Source organism: Lytechinus pictus, chromosome 12 (genome assembly GCF_037042905.1).
Source record: "Lytechinus pictus isolate F3 Inbred chromosome 12, Lp3.0, whole genome shotgun sequence".
NCBI lineage: Eukaryota > Metazoa > Echinodermata > Echinoidea > Temnopleuroida > Toxopneustidae > Lytechinus > Lytechinus pictus.
The window spans coordinates 4,718,483-4,745,442 of NC_087256.1; the positions used below are offsets into that span (position 1 = coordinate 4,718,483).

The following is a 26,960-nucleotide window of genomic DNA, read 5'->3' on the forward strand; positions in this document are numbered from 1 at the left end:
TGCTTTCACAAAATGAAAAAGTCCTAACTCATCAGATTTCGAATTTTACATCTTTTTCTTTAGGTTCAATGTGAGAGAAAGCAATGCTCGGGGCAATGCCTTGCTCTAGTATGAATAGCCTGAGCATTAAGTGCCAAACAGGGAATCAAAGTAACTTCAATAGATATCCGAGACTCTCGATTAGGTAATTATACTTTTATGGGAAAGCTGCCGAAGTTCTTCCACTCACACTATTTCCCCGGCCACAGTATTAAAGCTATTCGGGGATTTTTCCTTTAAAAAGTTTTTTTGGTGGGGGGGGGGGGGGGGGGGGCGCTGCTACTATATGCGCCTGAAGTTTACAAAAACGACTGCCAAGGAGCCGGACCTATTGTAGACTCTCATTCTGAACTCAGGATTAATCTAAACTCCAGGTCTGAAGTTGAGGCCCAGAGCCAATTTTTACAGGTAGGCCGGCCCTTTCTCTACACTCTTAAAACAGATCAGTCAAATTGACTATAGACCAGTAGTCAGCTGGGAGCAACTGATATGGCAATCACTGATAATCACATTTCTGACATATATTCTAGTCAGAAATAACTCTATTCTAGTAAAATATGACTGGAAAATAGTCAAATATGACTAGAATAACAGTTGCTCCCAGCTGACCCTATTAACCAGTCATTTTTGACTGATTTGTTTTTAGAGTGTATATAGGCTCTAAAGTCTAACATTTCATTTTCAATTCGTTAGCTCATCTGACACTCTTTCATAACTGTTCTCTAAATCATTCAAACATGAGGAAAGAGAAAGATAAGAAACATCTAATGTGAATGCAATCGGGATGAATTGCTGTAATTGAATATTTGATGACAAAAATGAGAATATTTTTTCCGGACTATTTTGCCAAAGAAGACAAGGAAACTTTAAATACTTCAGACTGAAACTAAATCTAAGGGGATTTCCCCTAGATTCTCAATCGCGCGTAATGTGAATACGGTGTGTGTGAGAGACGATCGGTTTTAAAAGTCAAGATTTGTGTCATCCATCAGATCTTAAGCCAAGGTGTATCTAATCCTGTGTTTTCCCTGACGTATAACATCGACTTCAAGTTTGACTTCATAAAAGAAAGAGGTAAGAAGAAAACAAGGGTGTTCATTCTCGATCTCCTTCATTCTGCTGAACACGAGCTTGATCCGTGTGATAAAGAGTCGAACTTTGTTCCGGCCGCCACGGCAGCGGCACGCGGAGTAGGGGTGCGGGCCCTCGTTCCGGGCCGCGGCTCGGGTATACTTGGGACTGCAGCTGTGACGTTTAGAATAAGCAGTGAACACGGGAATAGGTACGGGTTTCAAATCATCGATTTTGAGTCTGATAGTGTCGACCTAGGACTACAAGTGATATTCTTTTTTTACATTTATTTTTCAATTAGGGCTTTTAGGCCCCTAGTGACTAGTAATACCGCCTTTTTTTTTACCGGGTAATAATAATATTATTATTAATAATAATATGTCCATTAATATAGCGCAGTTAGTGAGTTACTATGTGCATAGGGGTCCGGACAGCCCGACCACCGGACAGCCCGACCCTGGACAGCCCGACCCGCTGCCCTGGACAAGTCATCCCGGTCGAGTTGTCCAGGGTTGGCTCTGAATCGGACAACTCGACCACTTGAATTCTTCTTCAGAATTTCATGAAATAAAAGTTCAAACTTTACTTCAAAAGTATTTTCCCACATAATCCATGTTTCTACAATACATTCTCGACAGAAAATTTGACATTTCAGTGTATTTTGAGCTATTTTGAAAGAAAATAAAGCGGGTTCCCTTGCAACGAGAATAACTTGACAATCCGATACCGCCGCCGGCGAGCTGTGTTCATGGTCTGCAAATTTGAGTTGATTTTTCCGTCACTTGACATATTTTAATGGTGAGGGTGTGCTATTTTGTATTTTCATATTCCATTTTCACATTCCCTGTACTTATTTAAAGTTATTGCATTTCACAAAGCTGATACTTAATCATTAATGCAAACTTTTGGAGATAGTTCACCTGGAAAGGGCACCGATGCGGTGCTTCGCCTCGCCGGCCAGCTGGGCGGCCGGCTGTGATGTGATTGTGACTGAGTGTGGCAATCGGCTCAACTAGCTGTACGAGGTTGAACTTACTTATTTTAGTTAATTTTTCCATCTCTTGACATATTCCAATGGCGAGAGTGTGCTATTTTTGTATTTTCACACTTCTTCCACTTATCAAAAAGTTTTTTTTATGTCACTAGTCTAAGCTGATAATAGGACATTGAGTCAGGCGCGTAGCCAGGGGGGGGGGGCGGTGGGGGCGGTCGCCCCCCCAAAAAAAGTCCCCCAAAAAGAAGAGAAAAAAGAGAGGAGAAAAGGAAAAGCGAAGGGAAGAAAGGTAGCTTTGTGGGTTTTTCTTTTGATTCTTTATTTTTTTCTCAAAAGAGAAACTCCTTCACTCTTGCTCTAAATTTATATATATGAATTTTGCTTCTGCACTGCGCGCGGTTAAATGACAATATTGCAGTTCTCCATTGTTTCCCAATGAAGCTAATGGTGTTGATGATTATGACGATAGTAATGATTAAGTAGATGGTGGTGATAATGAACAGTGGCATACAGTGGTGGGGGATCAAGGTCTTGGGGGCAAGAGGCCCCCCCCCCCAAAAAAAAAAAAGAGAGAGATAAAATACAAAAAAAATATAAGAGAAAAGAAAGAGAGAAGAGTTCTAGTATGATGTCAGAATCTATCAAAAACTAGAATTTGTGTAATAAAAATGTCAAAATTTTTGCTCGTTCATAATTAAAAAAAAATAACTTTGGCATGATGCTGTGCCATATCTTACCCCTCAAAATTTTTCGCTCATTACGCCAATGATAATGATGAAGTTTGTAGTGATGATGTCATGATAATGACGATGATGGTAATGATATTGATGATGATGAAGTTGGTGGAGGAATGATGTTTGTGATGATGATCACCCCCCCCTCCCCTTTCATCTATATTAGCCCATTTTCTCCACGCCTCCTGCCATCACCCCCATTATTTCCATTCCTGTCATCTCCAACCATTTTCGCATCTCCATCCCTGTTTCATCTCAATCCCTCCTCTCATCTCCACCCCTACTTATGTCAACCCTTCCACATCATCTCCATTCACCTCATTATCTCTATCCTCATCTCTCAACCTTATCATCTCCACCCCCCCCCACATCATCTCCATCCCTCCCCGCATCATCTCCATCCATCCTTGCATCATCCCCATCCCTCCACTCATCATCTCCATCCACTCATCATCCACACCCCTCTCAACTCCATCACTCCTCATCATTGCCATCCCACCTTTCCTCATCTCCACCCCCCATCTTCATCTCTCCAATTATCTCCATCTGCTTACCATGTGACACAACATTTGCTCCTGCGACAATTGCCCCGGGCTTAATTTTGTCTAAAGCCCCTTTCACAATTGGTGGTGCGACTGCTTACGACCGTTCACCGTTGCGATTCTGTGCAACATATATTGTGACCAAGTGATTGCAAACGATCCCACGAGCAATTGTGAAAGTGTTTTAGGTTAGGTTTAGGCCTTAGTGGTTGAAGCTGTTCATAAGATTACGGTGTGGAATTTACAGCGGAGCAATTGTTGCCAGAGCAAATGTCATGGAACCCGTCACCACAGCTCTCATTAAAAGGTAAATATTCAGCGAGAAAAAGGATACACAATAGTGAAAGAACAAATATTAAAAATACTTCTTTGGAGTTAAGCGGTTTTTATTAAGTAACATTAAGGTAAACTTGATCAGATGTAAAATTACATAGTAACACATATTGAACTTCAGTGTATATAAAAGATATTATATCCCACATAAATTAAATACTGGTTCAAAATTTCAAATAGCATGACATTACCAAATATATTATTATGATAAATATGACTATAGCATAGTCATATTTATCATCACAATTCCAGTTGGGAACAATATCCTCTGCTTTTGGTGTCTACGTAAAGCTAACAATAAGGACAATCTTAAAATTACATTAGTGCCAATATAAATTAATGTTCATCCAACAATTGCACTTGAATATACAACCTGTTATACATTATTATATTTGGTTTCCATGGCAATTACATGATCCCTAACTTAGCTGGAGGGATTTTCAACTCTCCCTCATCTATTTTTGTCATACAAAAACTGGCCATATTATTGACGATGTTATAGTAATTTCAAATATTTTTAAATTATTTTTTCTGCTGTTTTTACTATAAACTTTTTGTCAGGGTGAACTTCCCCTTCAAACCCACTTGAACGATACGTGGTATCATCTAGAAGATGTATATAACATAAATGTTACACATGATGACCTCTACATACCTAAAATTAATTTAGAATGTTACAACTTCTACTTTACCTAAAATTGTAGTGGTTACTCACATTTTTAAGAAGAAACAATTTTGAATTTTTTTTTTATACAATGTATATAAGAACAAATAAGTTTAATTTTTGTTCAATTCAAACAATGTATAAAAGAAAAAAGAAAAAAATTTATTGTTCAATTCAATTGTCCTTTCTTTCTTTTAAAGAAGTTGGAACTACCAAAAAATAAAAATTGAACTTTGATATGCCTGCATGAAGTTCACAAAAATTTATTTTTGTATCTAAGAAGCTGTATTTACCTCATCGATCAAGGGACTGCCGCTCTGATGCCCAAGTCATTGGAACTCGGTATTATTTCTGCTCGTGAAAGAAATGGAAAGGCCATCGCTTGTCGAGTAGGCCTATGAAACCTCTTCTCCTCATCCCGGGTTTAGGTTGGTACCAGCCCAAGTGCTGGTATCCTCCAGAAGACCTGTTGATTCCACTGGAAGTTGCATTAAAAAAAGCTGTGACAGTAAAACCGACAGGTAAAAAATGAGAGACATATTTTTCGATAACGAAAAGCAAGTTTTAGATTTTGATAAAAAAAGTTAAGTTTTTCAATTTCGGTAGAATGCATTTCTTTTTCAATAAACTATTCCATATTGTAAACTTCATAACTTACATACTGAGACATTTTCAAATCTATTTCCTCAATTGGTTTAGATGTTGGTTGGAAGCGCCCCCCTGGCCTGAAGGCCTCCAAAAAGGGACGCCAAGGATGGTTTTGGGAAGCGCATTCCAACCACGCAGTCACTGTCCTATAATCAGCTTAGTGACATTTAAAAAAACTTTTTAATAAGTGGAAGAAGTGTGAAAATACAAAAATAGCACACTCTCGCCATTGGAATATGTCAAGAGACGGAAATTAACTAAAATAAGTAAGTTCGACCTCTCATAGCTAGTTGAGCCGAGTGCCACACTCAGTCACAATCACATCACAGCCGGCCGCCCAGCTGGCCGGCGAGGCGGTACCGCATCGGTGCCCTTTCCAGGTGAACTATCTCCAAAAGTTTGCATTAAGTATCAACTTTGTGAAATGCAATAACTTTAAATAAGTACAGAGAATGTGAAAATGGAATATGAAAATACAAAATAGCACACCCTCACCATTAAAATATGTCAAGTGACGGAAAAATCAACTCAAATTTGCAGACCATGAACACAGCTCGCCGGCGGCGGTATCGGATTGTCAAGATATTCTCGTTGCAAGGGAACCCGCTTTATTTTCTTTCAAAATAGCTCAAAATACACTGAAATGTCAAATTTTCTGTCGAGAATGTATTGTAGAAACATGGATTATGTGGGAAAATACTTTTGAAGTAAAGTTTGAAATTTTATATCATGAAATTCTGAAGAAGACTTCAAGTGGTCGAGTTGTCCGATTCAGAGCCAACCCTGGACAACTCGACCGGGACGAGTTGTCCAGGGCAGCGGGTCGGGCTGTCCAGGGTCGGGCTGTCCGGTGGTCGGGCTGTCCCGGAACCTGTGCATATACTCAACTGCGCTTTGTCTTTGATACTTGGTATCATATTATTACCCCGGCTGTAGCTAAGCCGCCATATTAATAGGCACTAAAGCGTTCAAGGAATGAATCCTACCGGTTACCCATTCAGATTCACCTCACCTGGGTAGAGTGCAGCACAATGTGGATGAATTTCTTGCCGAAGGAAATTACGCCATGGCTGGGATTCGAACCCACGACCCTCTGTTTCAAAGTCCGAAGACTAATCCACTGGGCCACAACGCTCCACACTCCACAAAAAAAATAGTTTCAGCAAAGATTATCAGTGGTCAATCCTATTTTTAGATAATATCAGAGTGTGGGCTAGTCCTAGAAATAATTTGAAAAAGAAGTTTGCCCTGGCTAGCTGGCCTAGGCCCTGGCAGTGGCAGGTTTATTTCAAATTGCCATTCATTAAATTGTGATTTAAAAAAGTTCTTTATAAAAGAAAGCAAAAATTTGCATCGAGCTCCATGCCAGTGCCTAGAGAGGAATAACCGTCGTTTCTGGGGATTTATTCAACAATTTCTGACATTTTACTATAATCCCCATTCACCGACGGTAGTGTCTTAGTGCGAGCCTGCATGTGTAATCTGGTCGGCAATTCGGAGGACGGGTTTTGTCCAGATTTTAATTTCTTTTAGATTCTAAATGACTTGATATTATCTTGAACGCGAAGGCCCACTATTTTTGTTAGACTCTAATCTTTCTTTAGATACTATGTAAGTTCTATAAAATATACGTTACCGATGAGTTATTCCTTATTTTTATAATTTTCTGCCGGAGAGGAAAAAATGGCAGTCGTCAACGAGTTGTGCTTTTATCAAGGCTTTCCGATTAAATTTTCGATATCCTGGCCAATCAGTGCGAGCGACAAGTTCCGAACGCACGCACATCTACAAGCGCAAAGCAGCGGCACAAATCGCGATATATAGCGACTGGTAAATACGTCTGTAAGGATGATGACGTCATCAAAGATGGCAACTTACGTTGACCAACGAAAGGATAGAAGATGACGATGTTTCAATCATCATTTAAAAGGAATTAGCGGTAACTGCGGTCTAAGGTACGATATTTCTGAATTTTAAACATTTTTTCGTAAATATGGATGTGATTTCTTTTTCATAATGTGACATTTTATGTACAAAAAAAACGATCGGAAAATCGGGTTTCCGCCGAATGTTAGATCTAACGTTACTGCTAATACGTTGTCTGTACGTACAGGCCTCCAAGCTCTTCAGTCTATGTATTGGTGAGTCATATGATACACCTATCACTGTAAGTCCTGAGACTGAGTCAGGGTAAATTGTTTTCCTCACATAATACATTATTTCTTTCTTTTCTTTTTATGTCTTCATAGATTTCCTCAGACAAATTGCACATTCAAGCTGGATCAAACTCAAAGGTCAAATGATGGACATCGACATGAACCAAAACGAGGAAGGAGAAGAATTTGCTCTGAACAAGTTGCAGAGATGTACCTTTCGTCTGAATTCTACAGAATCAAAGGCATCAGACAAGGCTGAAGCACTCAGGGGGATACTCAATCAACTCAACTTTGCCTCTGTTACCAAATGGTAATATCCTCTTGTATCACATTTCTAACAATGTTAATCTCGGTTAGTCTTTGCATAGGAGCAGCAGCTCTTGTGAGTGAAAGAGGAAAGAGGCAAATGAACATGAGAATATTTTGTATGACAATAATATGTGCAACTGGCTAGTTGAAATCAGTAGGGTCTAAGGTTTTTTTATAGAGATCTTTACTACTCAGATAGCTGTGAATGTCTTCTTAATTTGGTCACCCAGATTCTGTGTTTATTTTTTGTTCAAAGCAAGTATTCAATCATTGGCCAATGATGACGTAACCAATGAAAGAAAATGACTTGAATTCACAAATAGTTTGATTTAGGAGGAAGTACAAAACAATGGACTGCACATTTTTTAACTCAGATAGCAATTAGAAATGTCCAATGATAAATGCATGCTCTTTGGTGAAAGGGTACAAGATGCTTGCTAAAATATATAATATGTGAAAGAAATATGAAGCATGAAATCTGCATTACTATGTGCCTACTGACAAACATTTGTTTTCTTTTAGGATATTTGCATTCAAATGTTTATATATCAAGGTTGAGATGGTCAAACTTAAAAACTACATAATATTGCTTAAGATTTCAAGAAATGTTAAATGCATTAAGAACAGTGTGTTATCCTTGACCGTAAAATAACACCATGTTGGCCCTCCGCAGATAATCAAAGTGTCTTTCCTATTTATCTTAGTATATCTGATGATGTTGCAGCCAGATTGAAAACACATTACACCAGCATGTACTCTGCCATCATTGATTGTAGCAATCCAGAGACAGGTATGTACACATTTTTCCCTTGTTTTTAAGATATCCAATTACATTTGGAGTTTATAGAGACGTTTATATTGCGCAATTCATGTGAAAGCATATACTGAAGTTATAGTAAGAATTTGATGTTTCATTTTATTCTAGACCAATACTATGACAAACCAATTTTTTAAAACTGAGTCGAATGATATGGGAATTTGGAACTCAAGAATGAGTTTGTAAAACTGTTTCTTGATACAGATGTGTTTGATGGAGACAAGATGCTAACTATAACAGGACGTACCTGATAAAGTACTTTCCATTACCTTTGGGATTGTTTTCATTTTCTTGTTTTTAAATACAGGGCTCAATAATTTTGCTGAGGGAGCTCTGGCCTTGTCATCAAACTATCCAAATGGTAAGTCTGATTTAGAAGCATTTTATAAGGCATTATGTCAGTGATATTTCAGTGACAGATGTACTATTCATCCAATTAGATGCAAGAAAGCTAGTGTCAGTGTAAGCTTTCACAAATTGCTTTGTGCAAAATATTTCCAGATTATATGATTAGACTTCAGCCTGCTCTAATCTTTTAAGATCCATGAAATGCTTGCAATTACAGTATGTAGTAGTAACTTGTAAACTTTCAAAACATTCCATGTTTGAAGAAGTTCCATTTACCATTTTAATAACTCGCATATATGAGTCCAAATGATGCTATGATGAAGTTTTTGTTCTATTATTATTTGTTGTGGGTAATTACAGTTGAGTCATGCTTAACATACTTGTAGTCAATTTGGTTTAGTGCAAAGGCTTGACAAAGCATACTTTTGTAATGAATTTCATGATCTTTATATTATGTAATTTGCTTGATTTTGTAATGTGTGGACTTGTTATCAATTATAATGCAGTTGACATTCAGCTTTGAAAGAATTTACCAAATCAGATTTTTTTCATTTTTGTATCATTTATTTTTTCTTTCAATTTATAGAAAGCAGTGAATGGAGATCATCATTAACCCAAGATAGCATTAGGAATATGGATTGTGTTAAAAATCTTCTTACTGCATCAAAGGTATACATGTTGTTGTTATATCTTTATCATTTTTTTCATTTTACTTTCTCTAGATCAATAGTTTCCCCTGAATATTGCCTTTGTATTCATTGTTCAAATTGAATTTGAAATAAAAAAAAAAGATAGAGAAGAAACTAGAAGAGAGACATCTATCTCAATAACGGATTTGGTGACTGGAGATAAATTAAATCTAATCGTAATTAAGCCATCTCTCATCATTTAAAATAAAAATGATTTATATGAAAATATCAATATTTGTTTGATGTTCCGATCATATTACATTTCTTCTTGAAAGACTGAATTTCATTAAGTGAAGGACCTACTCTAGACTCAACAATTTAGATCATTTTGTTAACATACAGATGATTATTTTTTTCTTTACTACATTTGTCACAATATTTATGAAAGGGCAGTAAATGTGGAATCCAATAAGAATACTTTGACATAAGGAAAATACATTTTCTTTTAAAATTATGCAATTTTATTTTTTATCTCGAATAGTTCAATAGTTAATATCAGTTTGAAATATTTTTATAAATGATAGAGTAAACATTCTTGTATGTACATTATTTCTAGAATTATGTGATTGACTCTACATACTTGTTTATTTTTATAAATATATTATTTCTATATTTGATTGATATTAGTTTGATATGCATGAATTTAAGTGATTGGTGAAATATATTTTATTTTATCTACCTAGAAATATAACGAGATGGCAAGGGACGGTTTGAGGGCAGATGCTGAGAGTCTTATTAGGGCAACACACCAACCCGCTCCACCAACTACCTCAAAATGGCAACAGAAAGCACCGTCTTCCAGCCATCCTGCATCATCTACCAGCAACATAAGGGGCATTCAGACATCAGGGACTGCATCACTTCCTCCGAGTCACTCTCAAACGTCGTGTGGACTTTCATCCAATCCCCTTGTCAACTCGGCGCCCTCATCAAGGAATCCTACACCCCTTTTTGCTCCATCAAGAGACGCCCTTCAGGGTAACCCTCGTTCTCCGATACAGCAGATGTCCAGCTTCCCACGTCCATCTGTGTTGGTTGGAAACCGCCCCCCTTCTCATCACAGCCTTGCCCCTTCGGCACCCCCTCCTCAGGCTCAGAGGGGTTACACCCCTATGGGGTCAAACAGGGCGGGGTCAATGGGGTATGACCCAACCTCACACATGGTAAACCTTGGTGTTCTTGGTATGGGGGATGGTCCATCAAGCGATGGGCAGCCGTCACTGAAGAGGAAACTTGGAGCTTCAGGTATGTAACTTATGATACGAGATTGTGGAGAAAAGAAAGAATTGTTATTTTATCATCCTATTATTTTGAAAATTAAGTGTCAAAGATACTGAAAAATAGTATCTAAACCACATGCAACTTGAAATGTTCATGGACAAAAAATATGATTGATATATCATTTGAAACTACCTGTGCAGGGAAGGGGGGATGATGAATGATTAATCTGGCCTCCCAAGCAAAGCAGTCTATGAGTAATTTCAATATCTTTATAAGGTGAACTATGGAAATAAATACTATATGTATTGGAAATTCTAATCTCTAACAGAATTTTGAATATACAAGTATATTTAGTTTCTATGTCTCTGAAAATGCCAGCCTTTCTATACAAACTTATATATGTTCAATATATTATGTCTTTGGTAGAGAGTCGTCAAGGATGCTTTAACTCATACAACAGAGGCCCAAAGCAATCAGATGATGAGGAGAATGAAGGACGAGGAGGGCAGCTTGGAGGAGGAGCTTTCAAGAGTGCCAGAGACCAACTGGTAATTTGAAATATTTCCTCTTTTCTTCATTATACAGTTCAGATTTCAAGGGCTATCCATCCCAAAATGAAGAAGTTGTGTTAAAAGAAAACTATGAGAAGCAGAAATTTTTAAGAAAATCTTTCAAACAATAAAAAAGTACTATGGATTTGTAAAAGTTACTATTGGGGATTTCAATTTCATATTTGCCACATTGTTCACAAAATGACTAAAATGTGATCTTTTTCAAAAAGATTTATATGACAAAAGTCACAATATTATTTTTGACAACATGTAACAATATGCTATCTATGTTATATATTGATTGCTGCCCTGAGACAGATTTAATGCAGAAAACATAAATATTAGGTTATACATATAGATGATAAATCAGCAGTTATATCATGGTGAATGCAACATGCATAGAGTAAAACATGTAGAGGTCAGGATGCACACAAACATAAACTGCGGAACATCCTCAAGGAGTACTTCCACAACTGAACAACAGCTATAGTCCTCAAGGGGTACTTCTGCAACAACAGCTGTAGCCCTCAAGGGGTACTTCTGCAATGACAAAAAAGCAACAACAAAAAAAACAACAACTATATTTTAATTTTTAGGGGAAACCACTGTAAGTCTGTGTTATTTTCCATTTACACCACTTTTTTTTATAGAATATTAACAATCAGAAGAAGTTTGGTAACCGTGGAAACCCCAGTTCCGGCCCATCTTCGTCTGGGTATGGCACAAATAGGAAGGTCTTAGGAGTAACAAGGTTGGTTTAAATTTGTATACCATTCTACAATACAGTTTGCATTATTAGGCAATGAAGTAGTTATATTAGATGGCTCAGAATGGAATACTAGAAATATTCAATCGTAGATGAGTGGAATATTGGCCCTAACGAGTGGAATATTTCTGTTTTCCATGAAATAAAGCCATCCAATATCTATGTCACCCCCAAAAAATACAATAAGGGAGAAACTTGATTAAACAAGTCGTGTCACCACATTTGGCATCATCACTTTATAAGATCAAATTGGGTGGTTGACAAGCACCTTACATGTATTTCATTATGACATCATTGAGTACGTTTGTGCTCTATGCTGTGCATCGCATTGCTTTCATTGTTATATGCATTGTATATTTCATGCATTCATGCACGGGCACTAGACGGTTGAATACGGTCTCATATTGAGAGAAAGTTTTGTACAGGAGCCTATGGGATATTCATTTGATTTTAGTCCTTTTATGGATACATTCTGGTATTGAATGGGCAATTGATGCAGACCAAAATATGCGCTTTTAATGTATAGCAAAAACTCTAGATAATAATGATTTATATCACATTGCCAAGTGTGTTCCGAGCTATTTGTTTGTAGTGAATCCAATGGCTTCTATATGATAATGCACTTGCATCAAAAGATGTTTCCTAGCATGAGGAAAGGACCCAGTATCTTCTTACTTCCACAGAGAGTGCTACGTAGTAGGGGAAAAATCTGAGATTTTTCAAATATACTACAGTTTTCATAAATTCAAAGTTATCAAGTGTTTGTTGGTGTGGTCATAGTATTCTTGACACGTTTACCTATTCAGAACTGTCAGGAGTGAGATCGTCCGGACTGTCCTCTATGACTATTTAAAGATATACCCCACATGAATACTGTGGTACCAATAAGGCACTTAACATTTTAATTTCTTCAGTGTACAGTATGATAGAATTTAATGCATTGCTTGTGTGTTGTGGTAGGGATTGAATTCTGTGTAGTTATGTAGGCTCATATAAAACCAATCAGCAATGACACCTTTATGGGTAAAGGCATGGTGAAAGTGGGAATTTAGTCTTAACTATATCCTTTATTGTAAATATGAGGTTTTTTTTTTTATAAAGGTCTTAGTTTTGTCATAGATTAAAAAAAAAGTTTATCAGCAATCAATTTTAATTGGTGTCGAATGATATTTTACAAATTAATTATTTATTTATAACGTTTTGATATTTATTTGGATTCCCATATGCAGGACCTATGTGCAATTATATGTCACTGTTTGTGCTTCACATGAATAGGTGTGGTGCTCTCATATTTGATATTGTGACCTTATGCTTTTTAAAGCAAGTTGTAAAGTGTTATATCTTTTTCTCCAGGAGAGGACCAAACAGCAAGTTTGTGCCTCCCGTACTCAATAAAGAAGAAGCTGATAATAATGTTGGGTAAGTTTAATTCATTTCAAATCATTCTAAATGTATTCTTAAACACCAAATGGAATATCAGATGAACCGAGGAACATTTGACTTTTAATCATTAATTGATCATGAAGAGTAGGATTACAAAAAGTTTATGTTCAATTCAGCAATTTTCTACGATCAATTATAGTGATTTCATCCTAAAAATAGGAAAAGCCAATGTGAGTTGAGAATTGACCTGCTCAGATGTTTTTGTACAGATAATGATTAGATTATATTGCCTAAATGGTAAATGACAATATTTATCTTATATTGGATTGTTTCAGAATGGACTACCAAATATATTCCAAGAGTTAGGGCCAATATACCACGAATCGCAGATGAGTAGAATATTGGCCCTAATGAATGGAATATTTCTGATATTCCATGAAATTAAAGCCATCCAATATGATTATTATTTTATATCCCACCCCCTCCCCCTCTCAAAAAAGGAAAATTTGATTGAGCAAGTCATTTCACTTACCATAATCAGTTAATATAAATCCTCACTACATAAGATCAATTTGGTAGTTACGACTTACATGTAGCTCATTATGACATCATTGCGCTTTGTGCTGCGGATAGCATTGCATTGATTATTGTATACCTTATATTTTTCGCGCATGTGCATTAGACTGCTGAATATGGTCTCATATTGAACATCAAGTTCTGTACAGTAGCCCATGTGATACTCGTCGGATTTCAGGACATTGTTCAGTACGCTCATTTTGATGCATCACTATAACACTCTATATAGAAAATAATTGCATGTATTCCACAAATGTGGTCATCTAATATTATAATTTCCTACATGTAGATATTCTTGGACTAAAGTATCTCATTTACACAATTTATCCCATCTATCAAAGCCAGCTCAGATTTGATGTGGAGTTATAAACGAACATCCTGAAGCTTTTCAATATGGTCATCAGAGAAATATTGCATGAATGGACAGAATGCTAGACGATATAATAATCTGTTTGTTTTATTTAAGTGGGTATAAAGCTCCATCTAGAAGCGTGAGTGGTGGTCATCAGCCCAGTAACCTGAGTAATAACAACAACCTTCAAGAACCAGCAGATGAGAGACTCAAGAATATTGACCCAAAGATGGTGGAATTAGTCATGAGTGAGGTGAGATATTTCAATAGGAAACTTTCAAAACTACGACATTTAGAAAGGTTAAGAGTTAGCCAAATGTGGCGGGTCGTGTCATTGTCCTGATTTTATACCCTAACAAGGCATTACTGTAATCTGATGGCATCATATGGATGAATCTGTGACTCCGGTTTTAATTTGCAACACTGTTGTCTTCCTCTTAATGCACAATATTTTTTAACGTACAGTAAGGCAATAAATCATGGCTTTTTCTCGTGTGCATCTTTATAGTGACATGAATGACCGACTTCTCTTCCGGTATTAGCCTGCTTTTCTCCATAACATCTCAAATGAGTGGCTGTTTAAATAATTGTACTTTTGTCACTACTCACCACTTTAGATCAAGGTATTTAGATGGTAAAAAGGTAATATATATGAAATATTTCTGTAGAGTGCTTAGAGACGTCGTTCCGATGTGTTAAGCGCTATATTAAAGCGGATTAATATTAATATTTGAGTGTGAATGTCAATACCTTTTTTTTCAGATTATGGATCATGGACCACCGATCCATTGGGATGACATCGCTGGTTTAGAGTTTGCGAAGAGTACCATCAAAGAGATTGTTGTTTGGCCCATGCTTAGACCGTAAGTTTAAGAATTATGAATATGTGCTAGTTCTCTTTATGTCACATGTTTAAGAGTTTAAAACTTTTGGATGTGTACATGTTTTTTTTTTTGTTCTTTTTAGTATTTGCTGCTTATTTCCATTACTTCTCTTTTCTCAGGAGGTTATTAACTCTGGCTCTAAGTCAAATGCCTGTGAATGGAAATTCAATTTAAATTTGATGTTGGTGATTTACAGCATTTTTGTGTTGGAAGTTATATATTGATGTTTAGATAATAGTAATCCCTGTCATACAATTCTTATTTTTTTGCAAGTTATGATATCGAGATCTAGAGTCATTGCATATTATCCAGTTTTATGTCATTCATGTGTTGCACATACATTACACAAAAGCTGAACTTATATATGTGCTGTATATTTCTTTTGTTTCTTTACTTCAGGGATATCTTCACCGGTCTTCGAGGTCCTCCAAAAGGCCTCCTTCTCTTTGGCCCTCCTGGTACTGGAAAAACCCTTATTGGTGAGAATCACTATTTTATTTTTCACTTCCTCTTTATTCATAAAGATTAAGAGAGAGATCTTTAGAGTTTTGATAACTTTGTTTTACTGGGGAGTACTGCTCAAGCTCAATGTTTCATTGAGCGCCAAATAGTTTTAGCCTCGAAAATATAGTGAATAATTATATTTTGTCGCATGAGCATCAACTGACCAGTCATTTATTTAGAAAACTCATGAATTGGCATAAAAGGGATATACCATCTACCTGGTATATAGTAAAATGAAGTGGTACATTGCCTTCCATATCATATTTATTTTCTACCATCCTATAGTTTACTATTCAATATTTAATGAAGAGACTTCAAATAGAAATTGAAATGGTTTACATGAATTTTATATTTGTTAGGAAAGTGTATTGCATGCCAGTCAGGAGCAACATTCTTCAGTATCAGTGCATCATCTCTTACATCAAAGTGGGTGAGTACAATAAAAGTATGATGTGAGAATGAAATCCTGGATTAAGGAGAGTGGGAACCTTGTCATATTCAATCAAACCCGTCCTTGTGGCCACCTGTCTACAAAGACCACCTATATGCAGTGACAATTTTTTTCTGTTTCCCATTAGTGGCCTTAGTAGATGAGCTGAAGAGTGTTTTAATGGCCCTCTATTGATCACACCTTGATCCATATGTGAACAGACTTTCTCACAGCACCTACAAATGCAATTTTTCGCTACTACTATTGCAAACTACTTGTTTTCAATTCATAGACTAGCTTGAATTTCATCGTGGGGGTGTTTCACAAAGATTGAAGTATGACTTAAGTCGCACTTAAATGCCGATGCATACATGGTATGCAATGCGCGATCTTATTGATAGATACGCAGTAGTGCGAATGCGCATATCACGATCTGACCAATGTGGTCAAGCCATTCATACCGTACGCAACTCAGTATTTAAGTGCGACTCTAAGTCATACTGAAATCTCTGGGAAACACCCTTCCTGATTGCATTAGAAAAGGGATTACATATCAATGCTGCTGGTTAGTGATACCAAAGCAGTTTGGAAGTTCTCACAACAGAAATTTAGACTTTTTTTACAAAATTGAATATAATTGATTTATGGAATATCATCAAAGAAACTGTGTGAAAATAGTGAATAAAGTGAGGGATATTGTAATCCAAAGAAGGTAGATAACTATATCATTGTTTTACATGTGTGCAACAAACAGTCTACAAAACCCTTCTGTAGCTCTTTATCCATGTGTGAAATTTACACCTTTTTCATTTTTTTGGATGGGGGCATGCTTTTGTAAATTTGACCCTTAACCCTAAATAGACTGGGCTATTTTGATGCCTAAGAAGACTGGGGGGGGGGGGCTGATTCAGCCCCCCCCCTATGATCTCGGCCGTCGACCGCGCGATCACGATGAAAATTGGCACGTGCATTACCCATGGCATAATCTCCAAGACTGTAGGATCAAATTTTCCGAAAAATCTCATAATTCATTAATTATGCTAATTTATGCGTAAAATCAAAGATTTGCTCTAATTAACTAAATAAGGCCTCTAAACTGCCAATTTTTGATTCACAGACTCTTTGAAGGATTCTGATCAAATGTTCTTTAAAAAAAATTCAATATCACAATTCTTTTCTTATGTATTTTATTGTTTTTAAAATTTCTTATGTATTTCTTTGTTTTTCGACTTTTTGTTTTTTATTGTTTTTTCAATGGAAATCGTCCGCTACTTTATTTTGACCATAAACAAGATGAAATTAATTGAGTTTGATTAGTAAAATTGAAAATAATGATACATTTATGAATTTTAGCTAAAAACACAATTTGCATTGGATTTGTACACAAATTCACGTTTTTGAGCAATTTCGGGTCGACATGCACTTACAAAATGTTGCGTAATTTCGGAACCACGTACCCGGGTGTCGCAAATTTGGTCTCAAAAGTTGCGCAAGACTTGAAAGAAAAAAGTAATGGAACTGTGCGGCGCCAGCTTTTCGCGTTACAGATTTATCGCGAAAAATGTCAAGGGGGGGGGCTGAATCAGCCCCCCCAGTCTTTTTAGGGTTAAATGTCTATTTCTTATAAATTTGCAAAATAGACCAATTAGAAAAAATGAGAGAAGAGATTCCAGAAACATTCACATATATTTTGTTGCATGTTTATATATTTTAATTGTAAATGCATAGTAATATCATGGTATGCCCTTGAAACTGACCATTACATATTTTAAAGGTCTTCAACTATAAAGGCTTCGATTACTATGTCTTTGTTTGTTGACCCGTAACCTACCCCCCCCCCCTGTGTGTTGCATTATTTAGCAGCTCAGAGTGAACCCTTCTATGTGGTCATAACTTTTTATCTGAACATTTTGAAAGGAGGAAACTTGTGGAATTTTTGGGCTTTCTTGTTATGAATAAATTGATTAGATTACTGATGAAATAAAGCGTAGTAAATTAGTTTTTATGAAATTTTTCTCCTTACCATTCCAAAAAAATTTAGCCCTTTTTATTTTGGTTCTTTTGTCAGTGGCATGAGTTGTTTGTATTCATTTGTGGGTGTGCATAGATGCGAACGAAGAGTAAATTGGTACATGAGTAAGCTTACTTTGTTATTATGTGTTTTTAGGTCGGTGAAGGTGAAAAGATGGTTAGGGCTCTGTTTGCTGTTGCTAGGTGTTACCAGCCTGCCGTCATCTTCATTGATGAGATCGATTCCTTACTCTCACAACGATCCAACGATGAACATGAGTCTTCCAGACGAATCAAGACTGAATTCCTAGTTCAACTGGTAAGAGTACAATCTTTGCTCAATTGTGTGATCACTTTGACCCACTTTGATATGGCATGATGTTACACTCAAAGCCTTATGTACAACCTCTTGTATGTCAAAAATGGTATGATAGTATTAGACAGTGGAGTGTTGTGGCCCAGTGATGGCATAGTTTACTTCAGCAAGAAATTTATCCACATTGCGCTGCACTCAACCCAGGTGAGGTGCTTGGGTACCTGGCAGGAATTTATTCCTTGAAATGCACTGAGCGCTGGAAGGCTGCTTGAGCTACAGCCGGGGTAATAATATCTAAGTCCTTTGGAAGCGCCTAGAGGTGTTATTTATAATGTGATACGCGCTATACTATATTATAAGAGAAAATCACTAATGCTCCTTCAGTGGCCCTGGAACTTTCTGCTCTGAAAGGGGGGGGGGGGGGGGATGAACGAGCCTTTGTTAACACATAATGACTTGCCTCTCCTAACCTTTGATCACAATGTTCCAGAGTCACTGCAAGTGGTATCCTTCATTAAAGTAGGCTTTTTATGCTCCAATTATATGGGTTAATAAATATAATTATTAATTCCCTGTACCCTGTTTTGGTAATCAAATCTTGATGTTTCATTTAATATTGGATACTGCATGTATTAAGTTAACTGTGACAGATTTGTCATAAAGCTTGCTACAAGTACACATGCCACTCCCGTGTCATTTTATTTCTTAGTCTTCACCCCTCATAAACATTATATGCATGTATGGAAATAAAGGAGATACAATTCAGTTTTATTCTTTGACTTGGAAATTGTGGGACAATAAGATTCCTACCTTCTTTTAGTTGAAGCAAATTTGAAGAGGTTGCATTTATTGTTGTTGGTAATCATAAAACCATGACAAAAAGGATATAAGTGTATGTCTGATGATACATGTATCTTTTCATAAAAGCTCTAAAGAGTTTTGTAATCTGTTTGTCAGGATGGAGCAACAACCAGCTCAGATGAACGGCTCCTGATCGTTGGTGCTACAAACCGCCCTCAGGAGATTGATGAAGCGGCCCGTAGACGTCTTGTAAAACGTCTCTACATCCCCTTACCAGATTCCAGTGCGAGGAAGCAGATTGTCTGTAGTCTCCTTTCCCAGCAGAGCAATTCACTAAATGACGATGACTTGGAAAGGATTTGTCAGAATACAGAAGGTAATTACATGTACAGGAGAGTGGGACTTTTATATCCTCATTGTTCTGGAAATTAGTTTTTTTAGTTGGTGTCAGTTATGATGATGATAAGGATGATGGTGGGGATTATGATGATGATGAGGGCAATGACAACAAGGACAGTGATTATGGCAGTGATGATGATGTTGATGGTAATTTATTTCATTTTCCTTTGTGGTTTTAAAATGCATTTCATCTGAAAATAATTTCTATCTGCACAAACACATAATCCATAAGATCCTGTCAAGGGAATAGCTCAAAATCTCTTTACTTTTCTGTAAATGTGTAAAATTTTATGCCATCAAGATTTTCACGATGAGGGGAGGAAGGGGGGGGGAGGGGAGGGGAGGGGGGAGCTTTCTAAATATCTTGTCTATCTTTGTACTGAGTCCAAACATTAAAGGGATGGTCCAGGCTGGAAATATTTGTATCTCAATAAATAGAGTAAGGCTGAAAATTTGATCAAAATTGGATGACAAATAACAAAGTTATTGAATTTCAAAGATTTGCATTATTCTGGTGCAACAGTTCTAGGCATGTCTTCATGAATATTCATTTGGTGGGATGATGATGTCATATCCCCACTTGTTCGTTTGTATTATATGATATGAAATTAGGTTTATTCAAAGCTTTTCTACCAAGAACTAAAACAATTGGATTGACAACTAATTAAGTGCATTAGATAAATAATAATGACTTTGGCTTCTAGGAAAGGTGCCAAGTTTCTTGCGTATCCAAATTGGGAAGGCTTAGCTCAGATGGAGCAGCAATAGATTTCAATGTCAAGAAGTGAAATATTTTGAGAAAATCAGACTTAAAACATTACAACGAATGTCAAGTTTGATTGCAGACAAGCAGAATGAAATGCTTGAAATTATCACCTTTTAAGCAAGCATAGAACAAGAGTGGTTAATTTGAAAGCAGTACTTGTGTTACCACATAGTTTAAGATGGACTTGGTTTGAGAAGGGTTGCTATATGTTTGTGAGCTCAGACAGGCAGATATTAAACATAAATCATTTCTGAGATGGAAATTACATTGTATTTCGAAATGAAAGTAGAGTTAGTTTTTTAAGCTTAATAAAAACATTATTAGAGAGAGAGAGAAGTATGGGGGGGGGGGGGGTAGAAAGAGATAAAGAAAGAAGGGGCAGTGTGCAGGGGAGGGAGACTTAGGAACCTTTTCTTATTATGTACCTTTTCTTCCTTTACTGTAATCAACCCCTACCACTTTCTAATTGCATCACCCACTCACCCAACACACCTGCACCTTGCAAATCAATGTCAACCCTCATTATTGGCATTATATCCTTAGGTTAGTTTCACGAGAACCATTATCTACCAGTCGATATTCATATAATACTCCGGAACAATGAAATAATTTGTACGACGTTTATGTCAATTTTAGCCAAGAGTAAAGAAATGTTTTGAGATATATTGCAATTATTTTCTGATGAGCTTTAATCAACATTACCATTCATCAGACAAAATTTTATAACCACTCTGGACAGAAAATATAAATCCATTACACAAAAATCACCATTAGGCCTATCCCTTATTTCAAACTGTCTATTCATGGAGTTATCTGTAGCCTCCAGTCTGCTTTTTCAAAACTCTATTTTGGTCATTAACATTAATTTTAAAATCAACGTCATTCAAAATAATATTCAACATGTTAAGAACCTTCGATTAAAATACAATAAACAAGTCCATTAAGATTAATCTGAATGTATCAGATATAATGAAATGTGAGTATATATTCATGTGGGTATAAAAACGAATGCCATATCTGATAATTTATGCCAGAATTGATTGATGGTATCAGACCTATAAGGATGTGATGACATTAACATGATGAAAACTTTCTTTTAAATAACAATGGTTGAATGGCCAGACCAGGATCTAATGGAGTATCCCTGTATATTAGCTCTTATATTTTATCATGATTGTCAGTCACTTCATTATGTAAAGTGCATCTAAATATGTTCAATTGATATCTCCCTCAGTGGTTTTAATAGTAATTTTCTGAAACATTATTATGTACGGTACATTTAACATTTAACATTTAGGGGAGGGGGAGCTTTCTGAATATCTTGTCTCTCTTTGTACTGAGTCCAAACAATAAACATTAAAGGGATGGTCCAGGCTGGGAATATTTATATCTCAATAAATAGAGTAAGGCTGAAAATTTGATCAAATTGGATGACATAACAAAGTTATTGAATTTCAAAGATTTGCATTATTCTGGTGCAACAGATCTAGGCATGTCTTCATGAATATTCATTTGGTGGGATGATGATGACATATCCCCACTTGTTATTTTGTATTATATTATATGAAATTAGGTTTATTCAAAGCTTTTCTACCAAGAACTAAAACAATGGCAAAAAGAAGCTGCTGAAAACTGCTTATCTAATAAAAGAGAGCCAATGGAGTAAATTAGAAAGTCAAAAAGGGGCCTAAGCTTTCGATCCTAGCAGAATCTTCGTCGGAGGCATTTTTAGGCCCCTTTTTGACTTTCTAAAGAACTAAAACAATTAGATTGACAACTGATTAAGTGCATTAGTTATTTTATTGCTGCACTTTATTTCATCATAATGGAGACACATCATTTACACAAGTATGAAAAAATGAAACAATCATGATTTCATGTAATAACACAAGAAAAAGGAAAGTGGGATGTGACATCATCAGCCCACCTAATGAATATTCATGACAATGTGTATATAACTGCTATACTGTATATTGATAACCTAAAATTCAATAACTTTGTTACCAGTATTTCTTATCCGATTTTGATGACATTTTAAGCAATTTGCTCTGTGAACTTTACTCTATTTAGATATAAATATTTTCAGCCCGGAGTATCCCTTTAATTCTATATGATGAGCAATGCAACCTAGGAATACATTGTGACATATTCACAGTTGACTAGTCATTCTGTTCTGTTGTACTGTGATTTATCTGTATGTTAAGGTTATTCTGGTGCAGACATGGCCAACCTCTGCAGAGAAGCAGCATTAGGGCCTATACGATCTATACAGGGAATGGATATACAACACATTAGTGCAGACCAGGTAGGTCTACACTGCAAAAACTCCGGTGTTGATTTAACACCAGCCCGGAATATATATCTGTCCACACCAGAGAAGTATTGAAATAACACCAGTTTGGAATCAAACCGATGCTGTATAAAAACTAATTGGTGTTGTATAAACACATATCTGGTGTTAGACCAAAACCAAACTGGTGTTGTTTAACACTTCTCTGGTGTGGACATATATAGATTCCGGGCTGGTGTTAAATCAACACCGGAGTTTTTGCAGTGTATACTGTGGAATTCTATTCAGGATCCTGTAACACAAATATTCACTATTGATATTACAATTGATATTTATGATTGATCGTGATCAATGTAATCTAAATTTAATGAAAATTGTTTCAAGTCAACAAACATTTTATCCTCAGGGAATTAATTATAATAACATTCTGATTTTATATGGCACTTCATATAATTGAAAAAAAAATGTGTTGAAGCAAATTACTACCCCAGACACATCGTTTCCTCTTCTTAGGTACCTTATTTCATAAAATCAGATGACGATATGATACGTATATAAAAATTAGTCAAGAGGTGTAGAAAAAAGGTGAATATAGATATTTGTTGAGTTAATCATGAACGAAATCTAGAGTTTTTGGAAAGAATCCTCATGAAATCTAGTATTCTTCTGATTGCTTGTCCATAGTGGCGATCCAACCGTTGACTCCTGCATTATGTTTGTTTGTGTTTTGATCAGGTGAGACCAATCCTGCATGGGGATTTTCAGGATGCTATTCAAAATGTGAGACCTAGTGTAGCTCAGTCAGACCTGGACAGCTATCTAGAATGGAATGCTAAGTTTGGTTGCGGAAGTGCAAAATGAGCTGCACCTAATGTGAAAAGATGGATTGCTATTCATAATGTGGAACGAGTGAAGATCAGTCATCAGGTTTGGATAGCTATCTATAATGGAATGCTAGGTTTGTTTGCAGGAGAGCAAAATGAGCTTCCCGACTTTACACCTAGTTTGGTAAGATGGGATATAACTAAGAATATTGCCCAATCAGATTGGAACAGCTATCTAGAATGGAACTCAAAGTTTGGTTGCATGAGTGCAAAATGAGCTTCCTGACTTTGCTCCTAGTTGGGATACGACTCAGAATGTAGCTCAGTCACACTTGGACATCTATCTTCACTGGAATGTTTAGTATTGTTGCAGAAGTTCAAAGTGAGCACCTTGACCTTACACCTAGTGTTGAAAGATGGGTTTAGAAGTCTGAATTGTCATTGGAAAGTCAGACCTTGAAACCTGATAAGAAGTCCAAGTGTGGTTGCAGGAGTGCAAGTTTAACATTCCTATTTTCACAACTATCATACAAGTAATGATGAAATTGTTTTGCAAGTCCTAAACAGTCTGTGAGCGGAAGGAGAGATCTGTGAGTCGTGATTCAGTTTCCGCTTCCAAGGCACAGGTGATGCCTAACAAATAATAATGACTCTGGCTTCTAGGAAATGTGCAGAGTTTCTTGCATATATCCAAATTTAAAATGCTGGGTTCAGATCGAGCAGCAATGGATTTCAATGTCCAATTTCAATGTCCAAAAGTGAAATATTTTGAGAAAATCAGACTTTACAACAAATGTCAAGTTTGATTGCAGGCAAGCAAAATGAAACATTTGAAATTCACACCTTTTAAGCAAGCATAGAACAAGAGGTATTTAAGTCCAAGAGTGGTTAATTTGGAAAGCAGTACTTGTGGTACTACTTAGTTTAAGATGGACTCAGTTTGAGAAGGGTTGCTATATGTTTGTGAGCTCAGACAGGCAGATATTGAACATAAATCATTTCTGAGATGGAAAATACATTGTATTTCTAAATGAAAGTAGAATTATTCGTTTTAAGCTTAATAAAAGCATTATTAGAGAGAGAAGTATGGGGGGGGGGTAGGAAGAGATAAAGAAAGAAGGGGCAGTGCAGAGGGGAGAGAGACTTAGGAACCTTTTATAATTATGTACCTTTTCTTCCTTTACTGTAATCAACCCCTACCACTGTCTAATCGCATCACCCACTCACCTGACACTCCTGCACCTTGCACATCGATGTCACCGTCATTATTGGCATTATATCCTTGGGTTAGTTTCAGGAGAATCATTATCTACCAGTCGATATTTATATTATACTCAGGAACAATGGAATAATTTCAACAACATTTATGTCAATTTTAGCCGAGAGTAAAGAAATGTTCTGAGATATATTGCAATTATTTTCTGATGAGCTTTAATCAACATTACCATTCATCAGACAAAATTTTGTAACCACTCTGGACAGAAAATATAAATTCATTACACAAAAATTACCATTAGGTCTATCCCTTGTTTCAAACTGTCTATTCAGTGAGTAGCCTCCACACTGCTTTTTCAAAATTCTATTTTGGTCATTAACATTAATTTTAAAATCAAGGTCATTCAAAATGATATTCAACATGTTAAGAACCATCAATTAAAATACAATAAACAAGTCCATTAAGATTTATCTGAATGTATCAGACATAATGAAATGTGAGTATATTTTCATGTGGGTATCAAAATGGATGCCATATCTGATAATTTATGCCAGAATTGATTGATGGTATCAGACCTATAAGGATGTGATGACATTAACATGATGAAAACTTTCGTTTAAATAACAATGGTTGAATGGCCAGACCAGGATCTAATGGAGTATCCCTGTATATTAGCTCTTATATTTTATCATGATTGTCAGTCACTTCATTATGTAAAGTGCATCTAAATATGTTCAATTGATATCTCCCTCAGTGGTTTAATAGTAATTTTCTGACACATTGTTATGGTTGGTACACTTAACTTTATTGATAAAGTTACTAGCCAACCTCATCTACTACATGTAATTGTGTTTATTATGTTGTCTATTTGCATTTGTATTCCCAGACTCTCTATCAGTTTCTGGCATATATCCAAATTGAAGAGGCTGGGCTCATATTTATCCACCCAAGAATGTCCGAAAGTGAAATATTTTGAGAAAATCAGACTTAAAACATTACAATGAATGTCAAGATTGATTGCAGGCAAGCAGAATGAAACATTTGAAATTCACACCTTTTAAGCAAGCATAGAGCAAGAGGTATTTAAGTCCAAGAGTGGTTAATTTGGAAAGCAGTACTTGTGGTACTACATAGTTAGATAGATAGATAAATGGATTTTATTAAAAACATCATGTTTCGCAGTACAAACTGAAATGAACATGAATTACAAATAAAAAGAATTACAAGACAATAAACAATATACAGTATTAACATAGGAAATTACATTAAATTAAAGGGTTGCTCTCGCAGTGCACTTTATTTCAGTAAGGAGAAATACAAATAGAAAACTAGGTAATGTATCCAGGCACCCCAAAAGGGGTACCTGTAGAAAAGTTTAGTTTAAGATGGACTCAGTTTGAGAAGGGTTGCTATGTGTTTGTGAGCTCAGACAGGCAGATATTAAACAAAAATCATTTCTGAGATGGAAAGTAGATTGTAATTCTAAATTGAATAATTTATTTTTGTCGCTTATCACCCTTATCTTATGCAGTGTACCCTATTATTTTTATTATTGAAATTACCTAAACCAGGCCCAGTAACATAAACAGTATTAATCCTGCAATTAAGCATAGTTGTATGTCTATGGTAAATTATGTCGAAAAAGAAACAATCAATTGCATGTTGATAATGTCTCTATATTTTACATTACCCTTCACCCTTGTCTGGTTTGGGCCATAGTTTGCATTAACTCAGTTAGGCTTGTAAACTTATAAAACTTATTTAAAAAAAAAGAGAAGTAAACTTATCAAAAAAAGAGAATAACATGAACTTCTAAATAAAGTGAAGAAATAAAGTGACAGAGTTTGAAAAAAAATACTGTCTTGTTGCTCCTGAAATGATTTTTAAGAAGATAATTGCGATATTCATTTTGCCTTTTCCACTACCTAGTGGAAAAGGCAAAATGAATATTAAAGTCACATTTGATTCCTCTGAGTGAAGGATAGAATATTTATCTCTGTCAAGGAAATGAAATAAAAATTATCTAATGAAAGAGATGATGATGAGAGTTTTGCTATTGCTGCAATTTTGCTGAATTTATTTAATAAAGTGAATACTAGAAAAACTTTGTGTTTGAGATTTCATGTTTCTGACTGGATTTGAAATTAAATGCTACTAGATGGTGATACTATATGTATATGTCAGTTAAAGTTTGAAAATTAGCCTGAAGTTTAACCAAAAAAATAGTTCAATATATATATTTTTTGGTAAATTATAGAGGATGTTAAAAAGACGTACATATTGATATGATTTGCACAATAGTGATTTTAGCTAAATTTCAGTAATTT

General features: G+C 36.0%; 1 protein-coding gene across 3 annotated transcripts; it reads left to right on the forward strand.

Moving 5' to 3' along the window:
• The first annotated feature begins 927 nt into the window (after positions 1–927).
• Positions 928–26,732, forward strand: LOC129273402 (fidgetin-like protein 1). 3 transcript variants are annotated; one of them, XR_010295254.1, is made up of 19 exons: positions 928–1,113; positions 7,275–7,491; positions 8,195–8,280; positions 8,615–8,668; positions 9,242–9,324; positions 10,028–10,589; positions 10,992–11,113; positions 11,767–11,867; positions 13,236–13,301; positions 14,308–14,446; positions 14,956–15,056; positions 15,477–15,556; positions 15,941–16,011; positions 18,179–18,340; positions 19,295–19,514; positions 22,508–22,608; positions 23,329–23,898; positions 23,999–24,394; positions 26,067–26,732. XR_010295254.1 is itself a non-coding variant. In XM_064107485.1 (17 exons), the coding sequence occupies exons 2-17, from the start codon at positions 7,325–7,327 to the stop codon at positions 23,452–23,454; spliced, it is 2,241 nt and encodes a 746-aa protein (XP_063963555.1). In that variant the 5' UTR covers positions 958–1,113; positions 7,275–7,324; the 3' UTR covers positions 23,455–25,397. The 3 variants fall into 3 exon arrangements, 1 of the variants encoding a protein (XP_063963555.1); XR_010295255.1 differs by having other exon boundaries at positions 949–1,113; positions 23,999–24,285; positions 25,713–26,732; XM_064107485.1 differs by lacking the exon at positions 26,067–26,732 and having other exon boundaries at positions 958–1,113; positions 23,329–25,397.
• The last annotated feature ends 228 nt before the right edge of the window (positions 26,733–26,960 follow it).